This window comes from Mastomys coucha, unplaced genomic scaffold (genome assembly GCF_008632895.1).
Source record: "Mastomys coucha isolate ucsf_1 unplaced genomic scaffold, UCSF_Mcou_1 pScaffold15, whole genome shotgun sequence".
NCBI classification, from domain to species: Eukaryota; Metazoa; Chordata; class Mammalia; order Rodentia; family Muridae; genus Mastomys; species Mastomys coucha.
Genome location: NW_022196897.1, coordinates 29,083,640 through 29,104,216, shown reverse-complemented (window position 1 = coordinate 29,104,216; position 20,577 = coordinate 29,083,640). Strand labels below are relative to the sequence as shown.

General features: G+C 38.0%; 1 protein-coding gene across 7 annotated transcripts in view; it reads left to right on the top strand.

Moving 5' to 3' along the window:
* The window catches only part of Lrp1b (LDL receptor related protein 1B), a 1,939,581-nt gene that overhangs the window by 1,086,235 nt on the left and 832,769 nt on the right, over nucleotides 1-20,577 (top strand). For all 7 annotated transcript variants that reach the window (XM_031370139.1, XM_031370141.1, XM_031370138.1 and 4 more), the window contains 2 exons: nucleotides 13,443-13,665; nucleotides 18,441-18,612. In XM_031370139.1, the coding sequence (XP_031225999.1) occupies nucleotides 13,443-13,665; nucleotides 18,441-18,612 (395 nt within the window). The remainder of the gene's footprint in view (nucleotides 1-13,442; nucleotides 13,666-18,440; nucleotides 18,613-20,577) is intronic.

Genomic DNA, 20,577 nt, shown 5'->3' with positions numbered 1-20,577 from the left:
GGATGTGGTTTCTCTCCTTGCATTGGAGTTTTCCATTTTTATCCTTTGAAGGGCTGAATTTGTGGAAAGATACTGTGTAAATTTTTTTTCATGGAATACCTTGGTTTCTCTATCTATGGTAATTGAGAGTTTTGCTGGGTATAGTAGCCTAAGAAAACGTTTATGTTTTCTTGGGGTCTGTATGACATCAACCCAGGATCTTCTGGCTTTCATAGTCTCTGGCAAGAAGACTGGTGTAATTCTGATAAGTCTGCCTTTTTATGTTACTTGACATTTTCCCCTCACTGATTTTAATATTCTTTGTTTTTTGTGTGTATTTGGTGTTTTGATTATTGTGTGACAGGAGGAATTTATTTTCTTGTGCAGTCTATTTGGAGTTCTGTAGGCTTCTTGTATGTTCATGGGTTTCTCTTTTTTTTTAGGTCAGGGAAGTTTTCTTCTATAATATTGTTGAAACTATTTACTGGCCCCTTTAAGTTGGAAGCCTTCACTCTCTTCTATACCTATTATCCTTAGGTTTGATCTTCTTATCATGTCCTGGATTTCCTGGATGTTTTAGGTTAGAAATTTTTTGCATTTTGCATTTTCTTTGACTGTTGTCTCAATGTTTACTATGGTATCTTCTGAACCTGAGATTCTCTCTTCTATATTTTGTATTCTGTTGGTGACTCTTCCATCTATGGCTCCTGACTTCTTCCCTAGGTTTTCTGCCTCCAGAGTTGTCTCTCTTTGTGATTTCTTAATTGCTTCTCCTTCCATTTTTAGATCCTGGCTCTTTTTTTTTTTGATACTTTCACCTGTTTGTGCTTTCCTGTAATACTTTAAGGGATTTTGTGTTTCCTTTTTAAGGGCTTGTACCTGTTTACCTGTGTTTTCCTGTATTTTTTAAGGGCATTATTTATGTGCTTCTTAAATTCCTCTATCAGCATCATGAGATATGATTTTAGATCCAAATCTTACTTTTCCGGTGTGTTGGGGTATCCAGGACTTGCTGTGGTGGGTTCTGATGTGCCAAGTAGTCTTGATTTCTGTTGGTAAAATTCTTGGGTTTGCCTTTTGCCATCTGGTAGTATCTGCTGTTAGATGTTCTTGCTGTCTCTGGCTGGAGCTTGTTCCTCCTGTGGGTCTGTAAGCTTGTATCAGCACTCCTGGGAGATCAGTTTGTAAGACCATGCATGGAGGGCTGGGGATCAGCTGTCCCTCTTGGGTGCAGATGGATGAATGAAGGACCCAGTCCCAGATGCTCTGCAGCTTCTAGAGCCTATGCCTCCTGCCTGGTCCTGCCTTAGAAAGTCAAAGGAGTGAAAATGGCTATCTTGCCTGAGTCCCAGAGTCAGAGCACTCCCTGGAGACAAGCTCTCTGCTTGCAGGAATGGTGCACAGGGAGCTGTGGAACAGGCACACCTCCTAGATGTAGATGGAGATAGAAAGGACCTTGTCCCAGCTGCTCTACTGCTTCTGCATCCTGTGCTTCCTGGCTGGTCCCACTTTAGAAAGTCACTGGAGAGAAAATGGCCCCACATATGTTTCTTAATATGGTTTACATATGCATATGCATCTATTTTCTACATACAAGATACAAAATATTAGTCAGTTTTTAAAGACCATAATATTTTGTCAGTTTGACTGAATTTATATTTTAAAAACTTCAAAGGTCAGAAATTGTCATTTCAATTAATAGGTGAAGCCACATTTGGCATAGCATAGCAGAAGGTACTTTTGAAGTTGAGGACATGGTATATAAAGTGCAGAAAGTAGAGAATGCTTGGCTATTCAAGAAATTAAAAGACAAGACATTAGCAAACCAGAACTATGCTGCCATATGATTAAGGAGTTATTAGAGTTGGAAGGGTCCTATTAGATGAAGCCCATAGTCAATTGAGACTGTATCATGCTCACTATTCTTTGCTATGTTTAAAATATGACTTTTATGCTGATTGATGCCATCAGCTATAGGAAATTTCATAATAGAAATCCATTTTTATTTTGATGGGATCTTCTGGATTACTATTATAATAATGAAAGAGAGGAGTAACATGTTGGTTAGAATAGTGTTACTTTTGTTGAATCTGAAATATAGTTGAATCAAAGAATTTGAAGATGCCATGGGAAGGGGAGTGTACTGACTGTTTTTGTGTGTCAACTTGACACAGGCTGGAGTTATCACAGAGAAGGGAGTTTCAGTTGGGGAAGTGCCTCCATAAGATCCAGCTGTGGGGCATTTTCTCAGTTAGTGATCAAGGGGGTAGGGCTCCTTGTGGGTGGTGCCATCCCTGGGGTGGAAGTCTTGGGTTTTATAAGAGAGCAGGCTGAGCAAGCCAGGAGAGGCAAGCCAGTGAGAAACATCTCTCTATGACCTTTGCATCAGCTTCTGCTTTCTGACCTGCTTGAATTCCAGTCCTGACTTCCTTTGTGATAAACAGCAATATGGAAGTAAGCCAAATAAACCCTTTCCTCCCCAACTTGTTTCATGGTCATGATGTTTGTGCAGGAATAGAAACCCTGACTAAGACAGGGAGTAATTGTTGTAACCAGGTCTTGAGAAAGAGAAAGAATAGGTAGACAAATGTCATCCACTTTGGTCAATGGAAAAAAGATGTTTACTTCAACTACGACAATAGAATGGAGAGAAAGTCTCATAGGTGAAAAATAAGGAAATGAGGGAATTGTTTTTCAATATGTACAGCCACAGAGTCAGAACAAAAGAAAATAAACTTCTATAGCAGTCAGTAATGCAATGGATAAAAGAGCTTGAGGCAGCAAAGAAAGAATGAGAAAGAAAAACTGAAGACTAGCTATAAGGGAGAGAGTTTAAAAGGTCAGTGTCTAAGTTGCATTAGGAACTCTCATGGAAAAATTGAGGCTTCCGGTGCAAGTTGAGATGCTGTTTAAATGGGTGGATGCATTAATTTCTTTTGCTGACACTATTGTGTGCTGGTTATTTAACATATTTCTGTGAAAAAATAAGTGACATGTGCAGTGCAAGGATGGGTATATTTATAGTTTGAGTGACAGTCCATCCTGGAATGAAAGGTATGGAAACAGGAGCATGTGGAAAGTGGACATACAACAATATCTACATTCAATAGCATAGAGAAATATGAATCCTAATATAGCCCAGAGGATGTAGCTACATTTATGATTGGTCTCCAAATTTCAACTAATTTGATCTAGAAATCCCTTCACAGACAAGTTTAACATCAAGATTAAGTATTCTAATGTTTATACTGATAATGCCAATTATTCTCTCCACGATGATTTGTGCTCCACATATCCTGGGAAAGGAAGGCTCTAGTCAAAAAACTAGTTAAAGGATCAAAAAGGATGAAAATTGGTAACAATTATTTTGCAAATATCAGATTAATGGTTCTGTGGATTGAAGGGCCCAGCAAGATAGATATGTAAACACAGAAACCTAAGTGATGAAGAACAATAATCTGAAAGGGCCCAGTAAGACAGATAGGTAAATGCAGAAATCTAAATAATGAAGAACAGTTGTCTGAAGGTTCTAGAAGTTACTTTAGGATGGATATTGTCAGTGATCTATCCAATACACGAAACTTATCTGGAGTTTTTTTTTTAAAAAAATGAGACTTTAGTTACATTCTAAGATTAAGGTCTGGACAGTAGTGGAAATCTTATACACATGTGAGAACAGAAATGGTGAAAGCAAGGGGTTTGTAAAGAAAAAGGGAAAACAAGCAGCTCTTAGATAAAAGGAAACTACACCAAGAAGGGACCTTGTGATGATATACAAGACAAGCCAGGCTTTCTGGCTGACAGCTTCCTCTCTAGCAAAGCAGAGAAAGTAGTGAGTGAGCAGCCTTTCTCCTCCTACGGCCAAACCTGTCAAATATTGCTGGAATATTCTGTCCTATAGATAAGGGAGAAATTATTTGAATAATCCAACATGGCATGCTTTCTGTTTCCTCCCATTTTTACCCTACCCTTTAAAATGGCAAGCTTATTATTTGCCGAATAATGGGTTCTGCAATTACAGAAAATGAAAGTCACATTGAAGGTAGAATCATACATGATTTGAAAATGTTACAGGCATTATTGGTTTGATGTAGCGACGGGGCTGTATGGCTAAGTTTAAATTTAACAGGGACCTTAGTTGTCCTGCATACAGAACTTAAGCTTGAAAGATGTGACTTGAGTGTTTTATTGAATTTTAACGAAGTGAATACATTTCTAAGCAAAACAAAACAAAACAAACAACAAGACGAAGCTCTTGGGATTCAAACTGAACTCCTCTCAAACCCTGGAGAAGTGTTCTACCATTGAGCTTTAAACATAGAATTTATGCTACTTTTTGAAACAAGGTGTCATGAAATTGCTGAAGTTGTTTTTGATTTGACTCTGAGCACATAAAGACCTCTGATTTTGTATCCTCTTACCACAGCCTCCTGAATAACTATGATTAAATGGCTATCACACACACACACACAACACAAACACATACACACAAGATTTTACTTTTAAACAAATCATTGTTTATTATTAAATTCTGTCTTATATTTTCATGAAAAGCAAGAAAGTTTTCAAATACTCTTTATGTTTCTAAAATTATATTTGTTTAGAGTCAGAATGCCAAATAAAATTATATAAAGTTTATTTGTAACTCTTTTGGAGTGATTCATAATCTACTGTTTGTCTTTCAAACAGTTTCCCAAACCATCTGATGCTTTCTCTTTCAAAAGTTTACAAAGACTTTTCTGCATCAGTGGGCCCATTAAGCATTATAATGGATTAGCCAGGATACACTGGGTTTTGCTACGGATGTCAATGTAAGCCAACTCAAAGAAATAGAATTTTTGTCATGGAGACTTAGATAATGTAATATATGTCCAATCCAAAGGCCAGCAACTAAGATGGCCCCCTACAGCCTGAAGACATGGGGAAGATTTTGTTCTATGTCTTCTCCTCTGTTTCTCATGCTATATGCACAAGTTCCAGAGTTACTTTCTCCTCTGTCTATCCTATCTATTTACTTGACCTGTTTCAACACATGTGCCCACATGTGGACACTACATCTGTTAGTTTAAACTATTTCCAGAGAAGGTCCTAGTGCCTCTGCAAACTCTAGCCTATCATCATGTGTTCAGTCTGACCTACTTATCTTTGAAGGGTAGCCTACTAGTAAAATTTCCCTGTAAGTCTTGGTCTCTCAAGAATACTAGCTTAGAGGAGCAACATTTATCAGAGAAGCATGCAGAACAGGCCAGCCATACTGTCCATCATATCCAATGCACAGACACTTTGGGGAAAATCATTAGAGAAATGTTTTCACAATCTAGGGATGTTGTCTGAGAGTGGAAGCCTGCATGTCAAGTTTAATTTCTCTGTGTTTATATGTAGACTGAAAACCAAGGACAACAGAGGTTTCAACAACAAAAGTGAAAACACCAAACAAGTAAAAATCAATAACTAACTGTCTTGCAGGCTTAACTAGACAGAGAAAATTGTTTAATTGTTTATCTTCTACAAGGTTACATGGCAAGAGCTAATGGAATTTAAATTTTTACCTCTTATAAGAGAGATTCATTATGCTTTTAGATTCTTTATTGCATTCAACAATTGCAGTATTAAATATTTAATATTCTTACTTTAATTCTGAGTATACTTTAATTATGCTATATCCTTTGGAAAATTGCTTTCTTGTTCAAATTTGTATATATAATGGACAAAAAAATATAAAACTATTACAATTGATGTTCATTGGATAGCACTAAGGGTACAGAAATAAATTCTCAGTATAATCCGTTCAAAGAAAATAATACATCATTTTCCTGCAATAGAAAATATTTACTTACCATCATTAAGTCATGATTCATAGACATTGAATGTTTTTGCTGGGCCATGATCAGATCACTATAGGTATTCTCAAGTTCTGCATATATGCTTTCTAGCTTTGCATCTGCCCTCTCAAGTGTTCCCGTTCTGAAAATTGTTATGTGAAATGTCTTGCAATGGAACATCATTTTTTAGAGTTAAAATAAATAACATTTTTTAATTCTGAAAACTATTTAGAAATCTCTCATCTCCCTCTAACCTCCGTCACTATATTCTACCAAAAGGTAAGAGAGAAGGACACAAAATCCTGGATGGAAGTATGCCTAAAGAGCATGTGTCCTTGTGAACAAGATTGTCAGTGCTGTTAAAGCAGGTACCACTGGCCAAAGTAATTCGTAGATTTATCATCAAATAACAAACAATAAAAAAAATCAAAAACCAAGAAACGAACAAAATAAATAAACAACCACTGTTAAAGCAAACAAACAAAAACTTGTTTTAAGGTGCTAGTATGCATAATAATTGCTTTACTTTAAAATTTAGGGTCGTTGGCACTTTGCCTGTAAGCACGATACATTATGATTGTATGTACAACTTAATTAGGGACATTTGATCTACAGGAAAGTTTAATGACTCTCAAAGTTTCTGGTTCCCCTCTACCATATACAGTGTACACATCGTTAGCAAAGAAAGACTGTACTTACAGTTAATAAGTCAGAATTAAATCTGCTCAGCATCTGTGATGTGATAATGGATCTGAAATGAGAACCTCTTCTTTCCTGGAGAAGCACAGAAAAAAGAACTATGAACTAGATGAGTAGCTGAAAGCCACAAAAGCATCCTTGTCCTTGATGTGTTATTAGTAAACCTTCTTGCAATTAAAGATAACACTTGGAATATTGTTTTATTTTAGTCTGAAAGTTGATGATAGGGAAAGCAGAAAACTAGAACGATATTCATAGCACCATGAGAGTATACTGGATGTAATTATCTGTTTTGGGTTTGTAATCAAATAAAAAAGATTACTGACACAGATATGAAGACTAAGAGTGTTCTACCAAAGGCAGGGCCTGCTGCTGAGGCCTGGGTGTCTCTCTCTCACTGATGCTGACCTCTGGCTGCAGGGCGCATTAGTTAAAAATGAGGCAATGTATAAATGAGATATTTTATTGTAGGAAGAAGAAAATAGGCCAGTCAAGTAGAGAGAAGGAAAGGAGAGGAAGGAGAGAGGGGGGGGGGGAGGGGGGGGAGGAAAAAAGCAAGAGAGCAAGAAGGCAAGAGAACAAAGAGCAGAGAGAAGAGAGAGAGCAAGAGAGGGAGAGCAGAGAGGAGACAAAGAGCAAAGGAGTGAGGGAGGGAGAGAGGGGATGAGTAAGAGAGTGAGGAGGGGACAAACCGCCCCTTTTATTGTAAGGGGCATGGCATGTCTGGCTTGTGGTCAGATGACTGGGGATAGGGTCCAGCTAGAATGCTTGGGGCATTGTCTGCCTAATAGAGCACACATTTCCTGCAGGGGCAGCTGTGAGGGATTGTGACTGAAACAGGAACCAAAGACTCAGAAGTTATGGTCGAGCTCCTTCTGCCCTCTGCAATCGGAAATTACCCACAGGGGTCCAGAGCTCAAAGCCAAATACTTGACTGAGCTTAAGTTACCTGAGTAGACCACTACCCACACTGCCTCACATAAAAGAACAAAGGCAGAACTGAAGTTGTAAAGGACCAAGTATAGAGCAGGTCAGGGCTGTTCTCCAGAAGACAATATACGTCAGTTTTTCTCAACCTTCCTGATGCTGCAACCTCATGTTGTGGTCTACTTAGAGTTGGAGAAGTCAATGAGCAATTAAGAGTATGAATTGCACTTATAGAGGACCAGCGTTTAGTTCCCACTGACTCATAACCACCTGCAACTCAAGCTATGGGAGAATTCAGCAACTCCATCGGGGTTTCAGAGTTCCTGTACTCATTCTAACCACCACCCCCCAACACACACATCTAAAATAAATGTACAATTTTTTAATAAAGAACTTAGGTGTTCAGAAAAACATTGAGAAAAAAACCATGGGTGAATTGGATTGTAAATGCCATTTTTTAAATGTATTTTTGATAAAGCTCCTGGAGTAGGTTATCAGCATTCCTCTTGATTCTAAATTCAAAAGGCAAAAACAACAAAGGGTGAAACTATCATTTTTCAGATCAAATGACACAGCTTAATCTAATTAGTAGAAAAATGAGGCAACTCCAATTTTAAATATTCAAAGCAACTCTGCTGCTTAGAATATGAAAGCAAACAACAAAGAAAGGCCCAGAGAAAAACCTGTTTCAAAGCAACAGTGAGTAAGGACCAACAATGCTGACTTGCATTCTCGGCAACAGAAATTATTAGGAAGAGTGTAAGTGATCCATGCAAGGAGGCAAACTGTTGTAGCTCCAAAACTCACAAAACCTATGAGTTCAACATCAGCCTCAGCAACAGAATGACACTCTGTCTTACAAACCAAACAAATCACTATTGGTTAGCAGTCAAATTTTGAACAAGTGTTGTATTACATTTGTTTGTTAAAATGTTGACTGTGACATGTGCATTGTGGTTATGAGATGATGTTCTTGTTTTTAAGAAGCTTACAGTATTAGCCAGAAAGAGTTATGATGTTTGCTGTAGCCTCACATGATGCAGAGTCCATGACAAACAGCTGGAAATAAATTTTGAAGGACTGGTAAACCCAAATGTAGATCACAGCCAGTTATACATTCTACTATATGTAAAATTTTTGCTTATGTTCGAAATTCTCCCAGAATAAGGAGACAAAAACTGGCATGAGATCTATGGTGTTTTTCTGGCCATAGGAAATTATGCAGATTGAACATCTCTAAATGAATGTTACATCTTTGCAGTAATGTCTGAAGATAATAAAATAATGGGGATGGTGCATGTAGTGGGGCTAAGGTTCAGGAAATACAAGAATGATAGGCACCTTCTATTCATCTTTTATTTTTCAGTTATAGTAGAGATGCATTTCAGTTAAAAGGTTCATCTGTAACTCTTTTTGATCTCAAACTTGCTGTGTAGCAGAACATTTGTCCTTATTTCCAATTTCTGGGATTACAGATTCCAATGCAGGCCACTGTGCCTGGCCTTAGTTTTTCCTGTTAATAGGAAGTGTTAAGGTAAAATTAGCAAAAGTAAAAAATTGGCAACAACAGAGCTTGCTCATTCTAATGGTACAGATGTGAACCAAGTAATATGGCCAGGGAGCCATCTTTAGAAATTCCTTTTTTATTAGTTATTTCTGGTTCTTATAAACATAATGAGAAAAGGCCACTTATAGAACAAATGTTTTCTTTTTGGCACATACTTCCAGAAGGCCTCTCTATAAGCGGCAGAGAGTCACACCAGCAGACACCCAGAGCAGGAAGCTGAGAGATCACATTTTTAATTATATACACAGTGGATAGAGAGAACTGGAAGGGGGATGAGGCTAAAAGCTCTCAAACTGTCAGGGACATACTTCCTCCAACAAGGCAATACCTTCTAAGGGTCCCAGAACCCACCTAAATAGTCCCACAAAAATGGAACCAAGGGCTCAAGTATTTGAACCTGGGGAAAATACTTCTCATTCAAATTATGCCTCTATTTCTTAAATTAAAGTTGAATGTGACCATAGCACATCACATTCAAGGAGGATCAATTCAGTGTTAAGAATAATTTTCAGTGTTTCTTGGATACTAGGTATATAACTGTGTTTTAAGGGAGTACAGAAATGAATGAATTCTTTGTTTTTTGGCTCTGCTCTGTTTCACATATTCGAATTCTTCCTGTTTTTCTTTATGTTTTTTAACATTACTCTTACACTGAAACAATAAAAATGTTAGTAACTTTCTCACGCACATAGAAAATCATATCTATCTATCTATCTAATCACATATACACATATATGTATATAGTTTTTCATAGGTGTGGCTAATATTTATTCTCAAGTTATTATACCCAGGCTTATTATAAGGTTGAATATAATTGTAAATCATTTATCTCAGTCCTGAAATTGTAGATCAATATACTGGAAAACTAGTAGAAAAAAATAACCTTTGTATTTTTTTTTTATAAACTAATTCATAACAGTAAATCATCTTCATTAGAATATCAAGCTTACTTAAATTTTAATAAATATCAAATCCAATGGCTTCCTCTTGAAGGATACCTTTATCTTTGTGAAGTTTGATCCAGCCATCTTTCTTGCCAAACATCTGTGGTTGTCTGTTTTCTCTGACCTCTGATCTCGCCTGACATTTGACCTCCTCTGTCCTCTTTTCTCCCTTTGCCTGTAAGGTCGTCACCCTACTCCCTATGTTTCTTCTGGATTTAATCCAATAAAGTAAATTCGTGGTTTCAGATAAGTCTTCATTTCCTGACAGGCCTTTGCACTTTCTTTGTTTGTTCCTTTTTTTGCCTGTTTGTTTTTTATTTTGTTTTAGATTTGTTTATTTCATTTTATGTGTGTAAGGGTTTTGCCTACTTGTATGTCTGTGACTGGTGCCTGAGGAGGTCAGAAGAGGCCATCAGCCTGGAACTGGAGTAGGAAACTGCATTGTGAGTGCTAGAAACTGAACCCAGGTCCCTTGAAGGAACTGCTGGGCAGTGTTACTTCACTTCTTCTTCTTCTTCTTTTTATTCTTTAATTCTTTTTTACAGTCCAGTCTTCATCCCTCTCCCAGTCTGCCCATCCCATACTTCCCCATCCAAGAGGATGTGCCCACCTCTCCACTGTCAACCCCTATACCTCCCCACTCCCTGGGGCCTCAAGTCTCTCAGGGGTTAGATTCTTCTCTCACTGAAGCCAGAGCAGGCAGTCCTCTGCTGTGTATGTGTGTGTATCAGGGCGTGGGGGGTTGTGCTCGGGTGCTCATATCAGCTAGTGTATACTTCCTGGTTGGTGGCTCAGTGTCTGAGAGATCTCGGGGTTCCAGGTCAGTTGAGACTGCTGGTCTTCCCGTGGGGCCACCCTCCTCCTCAGCTTCCAGCTTTTCCCCAATTCAACCACAGAGGTCCCCGACTTCCATCCATTGGTTGGGTACTAGTATCTGCATCTGACACTTTCAGGTGCTTGTTGGGCCTCTGAGAGGGCAGCAAGGCTAGGCTCCTGTGTGCAAGCACACCACAGCATCAGAAACAGTGTCAGGTCCCCATGGCCTCCCCTTGAGCTGGATCCCAATTTGGGCCTGTCTTTGGACCTCTTTTCTCTCATGCTCTTATCCATTTTGTCCCTGCAGTTCCTTCAGACAGGAACAATTATGGGTCAGTTCTTTTGACTGTGGGATGGCAACCCCATTTCTCCACTTGATGTCCTGTCCTCCATTGGAAGTAGACTCTACAAGTTCCCCCTCCCCACTGTACAGCACTTCACTCAAGGTCCCTCCCTTTGAGTCCTGAGAGTCTCTTACATCTCAGGTCTCCAGTACATTCTAAAGGGTTCCCCCCACCTCCTACCCCAGAGGTTGCCTGTCCCCATCCTTTTTACTGGCCCTCAATACTTCAGTCCTGTTTCCACCCCTCCCCAATACCTGATCATATTCCTCCCCTACCCAGGCCCCTCTATCCCTCTGCCCCTGTGATTGCTTTTTCTCCCTCTCAAGTGGGATTGAGTCATCCTCACTTGGGCCCTTGGGCTTATAAACCTTCTTGAGTTCTGTGTATTGCCTCCTAGATATTCTGTAATTTTTGACTAATATCCACTTATTAGTGAGTACATACCATGCACGTCCTTTTGTTCTGAGTTGTGGAGGTTCCTCAGAAAACTGGAAATCAAACTACCTGAAGACCCATTTATACCACTCTTAAGCATATACCCAAAGGCTCTCCACCATGCTACAGGGGCAGGTGTTCCACTATGTCCATAGCAGCCTTATTTGTGATAATCAGAAGTGATAAACAACCCAGATATCTGACAACAGAAAATGGATACCGAAAATGTGGTTCATTTACACAATGGAATACTACTCAGCTATTAAGAATGAGGACATCATGAGTTTTGCAGGCAAATGAATATTACTTATCTGTTATAGTCTCTACATATCCCACAGTCCATGATGTAACACCATTTTCAGTGCCTGCACAATAACTAGTTCCCTTGACATCTGTAAAATGAACTACTCAGAAATGGGAAGTTCACAAATAAGAAGCTTTATTTTGTCAGGCAGATCTTTTGTAAAAATAGCAGGTGCTCTTCTGATTAGAACATATCTTAGGGTCATAATCCTCGTGTGTTTCATTAATGTATTTTCCATAAAAGAAGAAAAGCACTCCTTATGAAAATTTATCTTGGGTAAGCTATAATCAAGTTGGCTAAGAATGAGTAATGTGGTGATATTAGAAGCATGAAGGGGACAAAAAGATACAAGAGAACAGAGAAGGCGTGTGCTGAAATATGTTTATGCATTTTATTTGTTCTTTACCAAAATAGAAAGCTGTCTGTCTGAATAGACTGTCATTTGTTTAACTTGTCACATTACTGATACTATAATCTTTCAAGAACACATAATGAACTCTGGCTGTACAGAATACTATGTATTTATGTTTAAAAGCTGCCCATACAGAAAGAACTAAGGTAAAATTACACCTTAAATAACACTTCTTAGTTTGAAAGGCAACCCATTGTTTTAGATAATTCAAGAATGTTAAGAAAAGTAACTAAAAATTCTTTCTCCAAGTTTGTAAAATCCAATACTTTATACTCCAGGCAATCTTCATATTGCTCAGTCACTGTAAATTAGATTATTCTTGAGATTATATTTAAGTCAAGGCAAGATGGTCTTCCCTTTACAAATGCAATTAAGTCTCATGAGTGGAAATCTTGTTAACTATTGTCAGGATAATTGAAATTGATTTGTGTTTACTAAACATTGTGAATACTAATCAAATATTAAACACTCAAGTGTTCCAGGTGCATTTAAACCTTTGGCAGTCTCAGAACTGCTTAAAAAGACTCCTTGTCCCAGAAGTCAGCATTTTGTTTCAGCATTTTCTTCAAAATGCATTAAGAAAAATGGAGAAGTGTCTTTCATTTCCTTCACACAGTTCTCTTAGTTGGGAAGAGCGTGGAACAGGTCTGGGAATCACAGTATTTATGTCCGATCCGCAGTGCTGCAAACAGCAAATATATATTTTTTGCTGCTTCATTCTATTCCAGGTTTGCTGCTTTCTGCCCCTCACAACATTACAGAATGATACAGAATAGGTTTTATAGAGCCCAAATATTACCAGCAATTTGGAAAGCAGGTTGAAGATAACGTCTGATGGCTCACATGCCCTGGTCTGGTGATTTGGCTTGCTTCAGTAGCTTGTACTGAATAGGATGGATGCATGCACAGAGTCTATGAGGCTTAGAGAAACTCTGCTGATACAAAAATAAACCCACCACAGTCATTGGTTTTAAGGAAATTTTACAGTTGTTGCTTAACCTGCTCCCTTATGCCCTGTAATATTCATTAGCAGATTTCTCTGTTTATGACTGATATTATATGGAAATGGTTATGGGAAGCTAGCAGATGTAACTACTGAAATAAATTAGAACGGAAGTTTTGCATTTTTACAGATGGCTCTATCAAATATGCCTTCTCTCTCTTCATATTAACATTTACTTTTCTTTCAACAGAAAACTTTTCTTCACCGACTATGGGAATGTTCCCAAAATAGAGAGATGTGACTTGGATGGGATGAACAGAACAAGGATAGTCTCTTCAAAGGCAGAGCAGCCATCGGCCCTGGCTTTGGACCTCGTCAACAGATTGGTTTATTGGGTAGATCTCTACATGGACTGCGTGGGAGTAGTAGACTACCAAGGCAAAAACAGACATACACTTGTTCAAGGCAGACAGGTAAGTACAATTTTGTTAGAAAATGCAACTAACATAATAAACTAAATACATGGCACTTTCCTCAAGATTACAATCTGCAGCATTTAGCATATCTTGAAGACAAAATGTTATCTGTCACAAACTTAAGATGCATTTTTTTTTCTTTTTAATTTGGGAGTTCTAGTCACAATGATACTAAGCTATGCCCATTGAATTTGTCAGGGTCCTTTAAGAGAACAGTGTTTTGTGTGATTGTATGTGTATGTGGTTGTATGTGTGTGTATGTGGTTGTGTGTGTGTGTGTGTGTGTGTGTGTGTGTGTGTGTGTGAGAGAGAGAGAGAGAGAGAGAGAGAGAGAGAGAGAGAGAGAGAGAGAGAGAGAGAGAGAGATGGGATTTATTAGATTGGCTTATAGTCTGTGGTCTGGTTAAGTGTAATAATGGTTGTTTTCTGATGGAAAGGCAATGAATGCTCAGTCCAGGAGATTGGATGCCCTGGAGCATTCCTAGGGAGCTGCTTGTCTTTACTCTAAGTTGTAATCCCAAAGAACTATGTTCTAGCATCTATAAGGGAACGCCTCAGCAAGAAGATTGGTGAACTTGTCAGCTAGACTAAGGCTAAACAGGAGAAAAGCAAGTTTCTTTCTTTCCTGTTCTGTATGTAGGCTTCCGCTGGAAAGCATTTTAGGGTGGTTCCCACTGCAAGTGGGCAGATTCAGATTTAGGGTGGCTATTCTGATCTCAAATGACACAATCACAGATACCCTTCACAGGTGTGCCCAGCATGTTGACAGCCAAGATTAGCCATCCCAGCCATGAATCTGGAGATTCCCCTTGCTTTTTTTCCACTCTGTAGAAAGCAAACAAAACATAAACAAGAACACAAAAGTAAAAGTGCAGTATTTGCAAGAGAGAGACTCCCTGGAACAGGACAGATGTCATGACCTACTTTCTGAAAACTAATTTAAAGTGTTTATTCATATGGAGCTGCATCACCATCTGTCCCAGGGGACATTAAAAATAGTTTGCTAACAAAAGCAAATGTGTGCTCACAAAAATATCCTAATTATTTTAACAGTGTTAAGACTTAATTTTGCCAACTGATTCATTTGTGTACTTCCTAAATGAGAATTTTGTGAAATTTCCAATATCAATATTCTTGCTTGTGCATTAGTTTTTTGTTTATTTTTAAACAATGCTCCATAAGTACCTTAATAAGCTGAATTGATGTATGCTTTTTCAGTGGTATTTTCCCCACATTTAGCTTTTTCATATGTTCCATTAATCTCTTGTGAGGTTTTGAGTTAGTAGAGTTCAAAATTAAATTCCATTTATTTCTTTTATACTGTGAGTTAGACAGATTATGTAATACCCCTTATAGTGACTTTTCTTTCCTTACCTATATAATACAATCCACTTTCCTTGACAACTGGGAGACACACACACACACACACACACACACACACACACACACACACACACAGAGTCCAATACTGGGATAATTGTTTTCTTCATACTGTCAACTATCCTAAAGAGTTCAGTGTTTTGGGCAGGCATTGCTTATGTTCTTCTGTATAATTAGTTTGTAATATGACAATGACAGACTTTATTTTCTTTGTTGCAATTAAAAATTAAACATTGAATGGAAAATCTAAATGATTTGCCTCATAACTAACCACATAAAATATTTTAAGCTTTTGTACAAATGGCTTAGTAGTTAGCTATACACTGCTCTTACAGAGGACTCTTACAGAGTTTTCAGCACAGCATGTTAGAGTGCTCAAGACCTATAAATTCAGGAATCTGACACTCTCTTCTGGCCTTAATGGACACTGTACTCACATTCACAAATCAACACATAAAAACATACATATACATATTTTTAAAAATTATAAAAATACAATCTTTAAAAAAGCATTTTAAATGTCTAGTCTCTGCTTCCCCCCTTAATTTTATTATTATCGTTTTATTTATTTATGCTTTTATACTGTTTGCACATGTGTTTACATTATGAGAATGGAAAACCCACTACTCAGAGTTCAAGTTACATGTACTTTCACGACTTCTGGCTTTTTTGAATAGCGTTGGGGTTTAAACTCTGGTCCTTATGATTATGCAGCAAAGCCTTTTAACTACAGTGAACGCTATATCGTAGGGTGGTCTGGGTGTTGTAAGTGCAAATTAGTGGAGAACCGAGGTTTGCCAATTGAGCTAGACTCCCAGCCATTGAGTGTTTACTTATCCTTTTCCTTATTTCAGTTTCTTGTATTTGGCTGGCTCCCTAAACATATGCTAAGTCTGCCACGAAGTAATCCAATGTAGATATAGTCTTTACAAGTTTTAAAATATGGAAACTAAAAATGTGAGGAGCTGTTGAGTGGAGTATAGATTTTGACATGGGAACAGATTTTCCACCCTGGTCAGTTGTCTCTTACATAGCAGTGGTTTACCTCATGGGATGTGGACTGACATTGTTTAACACAATAATAGCATGTCATGATATCAGACACAGCGTGAAGGTGGTCTAATACTCAGGACAAAGGAAGGAGTGCAGCTTGTTTACACTTTCTAATGTGAGAAAAATCATGGACCAAATCAATCCTAGACCATTGGTGTATTTGGTGGGTGTGAAAATGATCCTCTAAATGCACACATTCCTTCTCTCACAGCATCCATGTTTACTCACGATTACCGTAATGTACCAGATTTAGAAAATAATTTGGAGGCTTTAACATGGAGCTAACATGGCATCCTTCACATTCTTTCCTGTCATTCATTTCTAGACTAGACAAGGAGAGATGATCCTGAAACTACCTCAAAACCAGGTTTCTTTTACTCCTACCTATAAACAGGACCAGAAAACTACAATGCTCCATCTCTGCTAGAACTATGCAGTTGGCAAGATGTTTTTGTTAAGAAAATTTTTACCGATTTGTATGAGTGGTTTCACAACCAAACCACACGTTCTCCCATTCTCAACTGCAGATCTATGTGTTTTAACAAAACCAAGATACTGTCTCTAAAATGTGGTTCTCATAAAAATCTCTTGTAACACTCAGTAATAACTCCACATATACAGACCAGAAACATTTCAAACTAAGTATAATTTAAGAAAACCATTAGCCTGTATTCCTAGCAGGTTTTCAGGTAACAAGTGCATCAGTCTGCCTTCTATCAACAGAAGCTTCTATGAACGAACATCAGGTGTTCAATTCTCACTACAAAACATAAAACCTTTACCAAAACAAACTCAACTTATTAATTTAATTTTATGCATAACAATAAACATCATTATTGCATTCAATTTGTCAGTATGAGTAGGCTTTAGAAATCATCACATTTCTAAGTGAAATGCTGAAATTTTATTTATCAGTACTGCACACCTGTGATTTATTTCTCTACCACTTCTTTTTTTAAAAATTTTAGTCTTTTTTACACTCCAGATTGTATACCCCTCCCAGTCCACCCCTGACTGTTCCACAGCCCATATTTCCTCCACCCCCTGTCTCCATGAGGATGTCCACTCTTGCACCCCCTCAGCCCCCCACCCCACCAGACTGCCCCACAACCTGGGGCCTCCAGTCTCTAGAGGGTTAGGTGCATCTCCTCTGACTGAACGCAAGCCCGGAAGACCTCGGCTGTATATGTGTTGGGGCCTCCTCTCAACTGATGTACTCTGCCTGGTAGATAGTCCAGTGTCTGAAAGATCTTGGTGGTCCAACTTATTTGAGACTGCTGGTCCTCCTACAGGATCGTCCTCCTTCTCATCTTCTTCTAGCTTTTCCCTAATTCAACCACAGGGGTCAGCAGCTTCTGTCCATCGGTTGGGTTTAAATATCTGCATCTGACTCTTCAGCTGCTTGTTGGGTCTTTCTGAGGGCAGTTATGAGGGCCCTTCTTGTGAGTGCTCCATAGCCTCAGTAATAGTGTCAGGCACTGGGACCTCTGGATCCCACATTGGGCCTGTTGCTGAACCTCCTTTTCCTCAGGCTTTTCTTCATTTTGTCCTTGCAATTCATTCAGACAGGAACAATTATGGGTCAGGGTTTTTGACTGTGGGATGGCAACTGCATCACTCATTTCTTACACTATATAAAACAATATTCTAATCATAACTTAAGATGAAAATGTGACTTTCAATTTATGAAACAAATATTTAAAGATGTTTTCTTCTTAGACTATTAATGGGAACAACTCTGATTATGCAGTGATTGCATATCTATGATTATATGGGCAAGTAGCCCAAAAATATCTTAAATTATATTAATTCTGATATAGCATATTAGTGAATGCATTTCAAGTTCTGATTCTTGCTATCTCTCAATAGAAACTATAAAACATATATTTCTGATGAAACATGAATATAATCATTCCCCATGCATATAAAACTATTTTATCCACTACTGTATAATATCTAATTCTTCAGTTAAAAGAGCAGAAATTGTTAGAATGTTTCTTTCGCCAGGTGGTGGTAGTGCACACCTTTAATCCCAGCACTTGGGAGGCAGAGGCAGGCAGATTTCTGAGTTCGAGGCCAGCCTGGTCTACAAAGTGATCTTCAGGACAGCCAGGGTTATACAGGGAAACCCTGTCTCGAAAAACCAAAATAATAATAATAATAATAATAATAATAATAATAATAATAATAATAATAATAGAATGTTTCTTTCTAATAAATAAAATAAATGATAATATCCTTCTGACTCTGGACAGTCTTTACATTTGCAATAGTAGTTTTCCTTTCATATTAGAAACAGGACAATTAAAAGTCAAAACTATATTTGATACTCTTTGCAGGTTAAACATCTCTATGGCATAACTGTATTTGAAGATTATTTATATGCAACCAGTTCTGATAACTTCAATATCATACGAATAAACAGATTTAATGGCACTGATATTCACTCAATAATTAAAATGGAAAGCGCTCAAGGAATCCGAACATATCAGAAGAGAACACAGCCAACAGGTAAGCCACGGGGGCTCTTTAAAAGCCTTCATAACAGCAGCTTAAATGAGAATATAGTCCTTGTGCTTCTGTGCAGTATTAAGGAGGGTATCATAAATTCTCTGTTTGACAGCAGAAATGTGCATGTCTGCTTGATAGAAAAGAATAGAGCTCACTTCTCAAGTCTAAATGATAAACTGCTTGGCTCCTATCAAATCATTTCTACAACCATGGGGTTGAAATGATGGCTAGATTTAGTCTCAGGAAGCAGCTTTCCATCGTGATGTATGTAGACAGAGAGCTCAGACACTACAGTTTACTTTTGAATTTTATTACCATTTTCTGGAGGCAAATTTTAAACCAGGCTATTTGCTATGACACTTGCCTGGTATTCACTGGTCATAGTTTGAGGTCTACTGATTTCATATCCCAATTGCTTCATTTTCTAAAACATGTTCCTTTAAAAAAATAAAGCTAACTACAGTAGTTTTAAGTGTTTCTTAAGACCACAAAACAATTATGTTTTATAGTAGGTTAATAATGCTATTTAGCAGCCCAATGTAATTCTAGTAATATAACATTATTAAAGTAAAATTTCAATACCTCAAATTTCTGTTATTTTCTACAGAAAAATGCTTGAAATTATAACTGACCTAGAATTATTTAAATACCAATGTTTATCCGTCCAAGACACTGCAGGCTTATACAAACTTGATTTTGAACTTTCAGACAAGTTTATTCAAGTTTGATATTCGGCTTTTTGAATTTGCTAATTATTTATGTGCAATTACTATGCACCAGGATTTATTCTATATACTGGGAATATACTAGTAAATAAAACATAAAGTGGTTTTTAATCTGCTTTTATGAAATTTAAGTCTGGGGCTGGAGAGATGACTCAGTGATTAAGAGGGCTGACTATCTTTTCGAAGGTCCTGAGTTCAAATGCCAGCAACCACATGTTGGCTCACAACCATCTGTAATGAGATCTGATGCCCTCTTCTGGGGTGTCTGAAGACAGCTACAGTGTATTTACACACAATAAATAAATAAATCTTAAAAAATGAAATTTATGTCCTAATGAAGGCAATATAATACAAAAAGAGTATGTAAATTATTTCACTCGATAATAACCACTATAGAAGAGAAAAATAGATGAATAAGCGCTACAGCACCACAGATGGAGAGTCTGCAATGTTTTGGTGAACAGGCTAAAGAATGCTCTCTAAATAAAACCTTTGAGAAATTGAATAGGAGAAGCATGGTTATCTGTGGATTGAGAAGGTTTCAGAGAGATGCGTAACCTCAAAGCCATGAGTGAAGAACATTTCTCGGCTGCTATGGAACATCCAGAAAGCTTGTAAAGCTGAAGCAAAATGCCTAAGGAAAGGAAAAAGGAAACAGAGAAATCATAGAAAATATGGCAAGCAGGACCTTGTAAGTTATTACAAAGTTCCATATATTTTTTTTCACAAAGTAGAAATCATAAGATCATCCAGCAGAGTGTCATGGGTTGTATAGCATTTATGAACAATCCACAGATAAATGGAACTGACAATATGCTGTGGTGTGGAAAGGCAGCTGGTTAGAGAAGATGGCAGAATGTTCCAGGATAAAAGAAGCAACACTAAAGAAAAGTGCCAAGGACCAGTGTCAGCTTGGACAGAGGTTCCTGAGAGAAGTGGTGTTTGGTAGCAGCAAAAACAAAGGACTCAAAGTCAAATATTGGGTTCAAGCTGGCAGCCTATGTTCTGTTGGCTGAACCCAATATTTGACTTTCTGTTCTGTTACACAGCTTTTCAGCCTGCTTTCTCTTTGTTTTGTTTTCTTCCTCCCTCTACCTCTTCCTCCTCCTCCCCTCCCCCTCTCCCTCTCTCTGTCTTTCTCTGTCTCTCTGTGTCTCTGTCTCTGTCTCTGTCTCTGTGTCTCTGTCTCTGTCTCTCTCTGTCTCTCTCTCTCTGTCTCTCTGTCTCTCTCTCTCTGTCT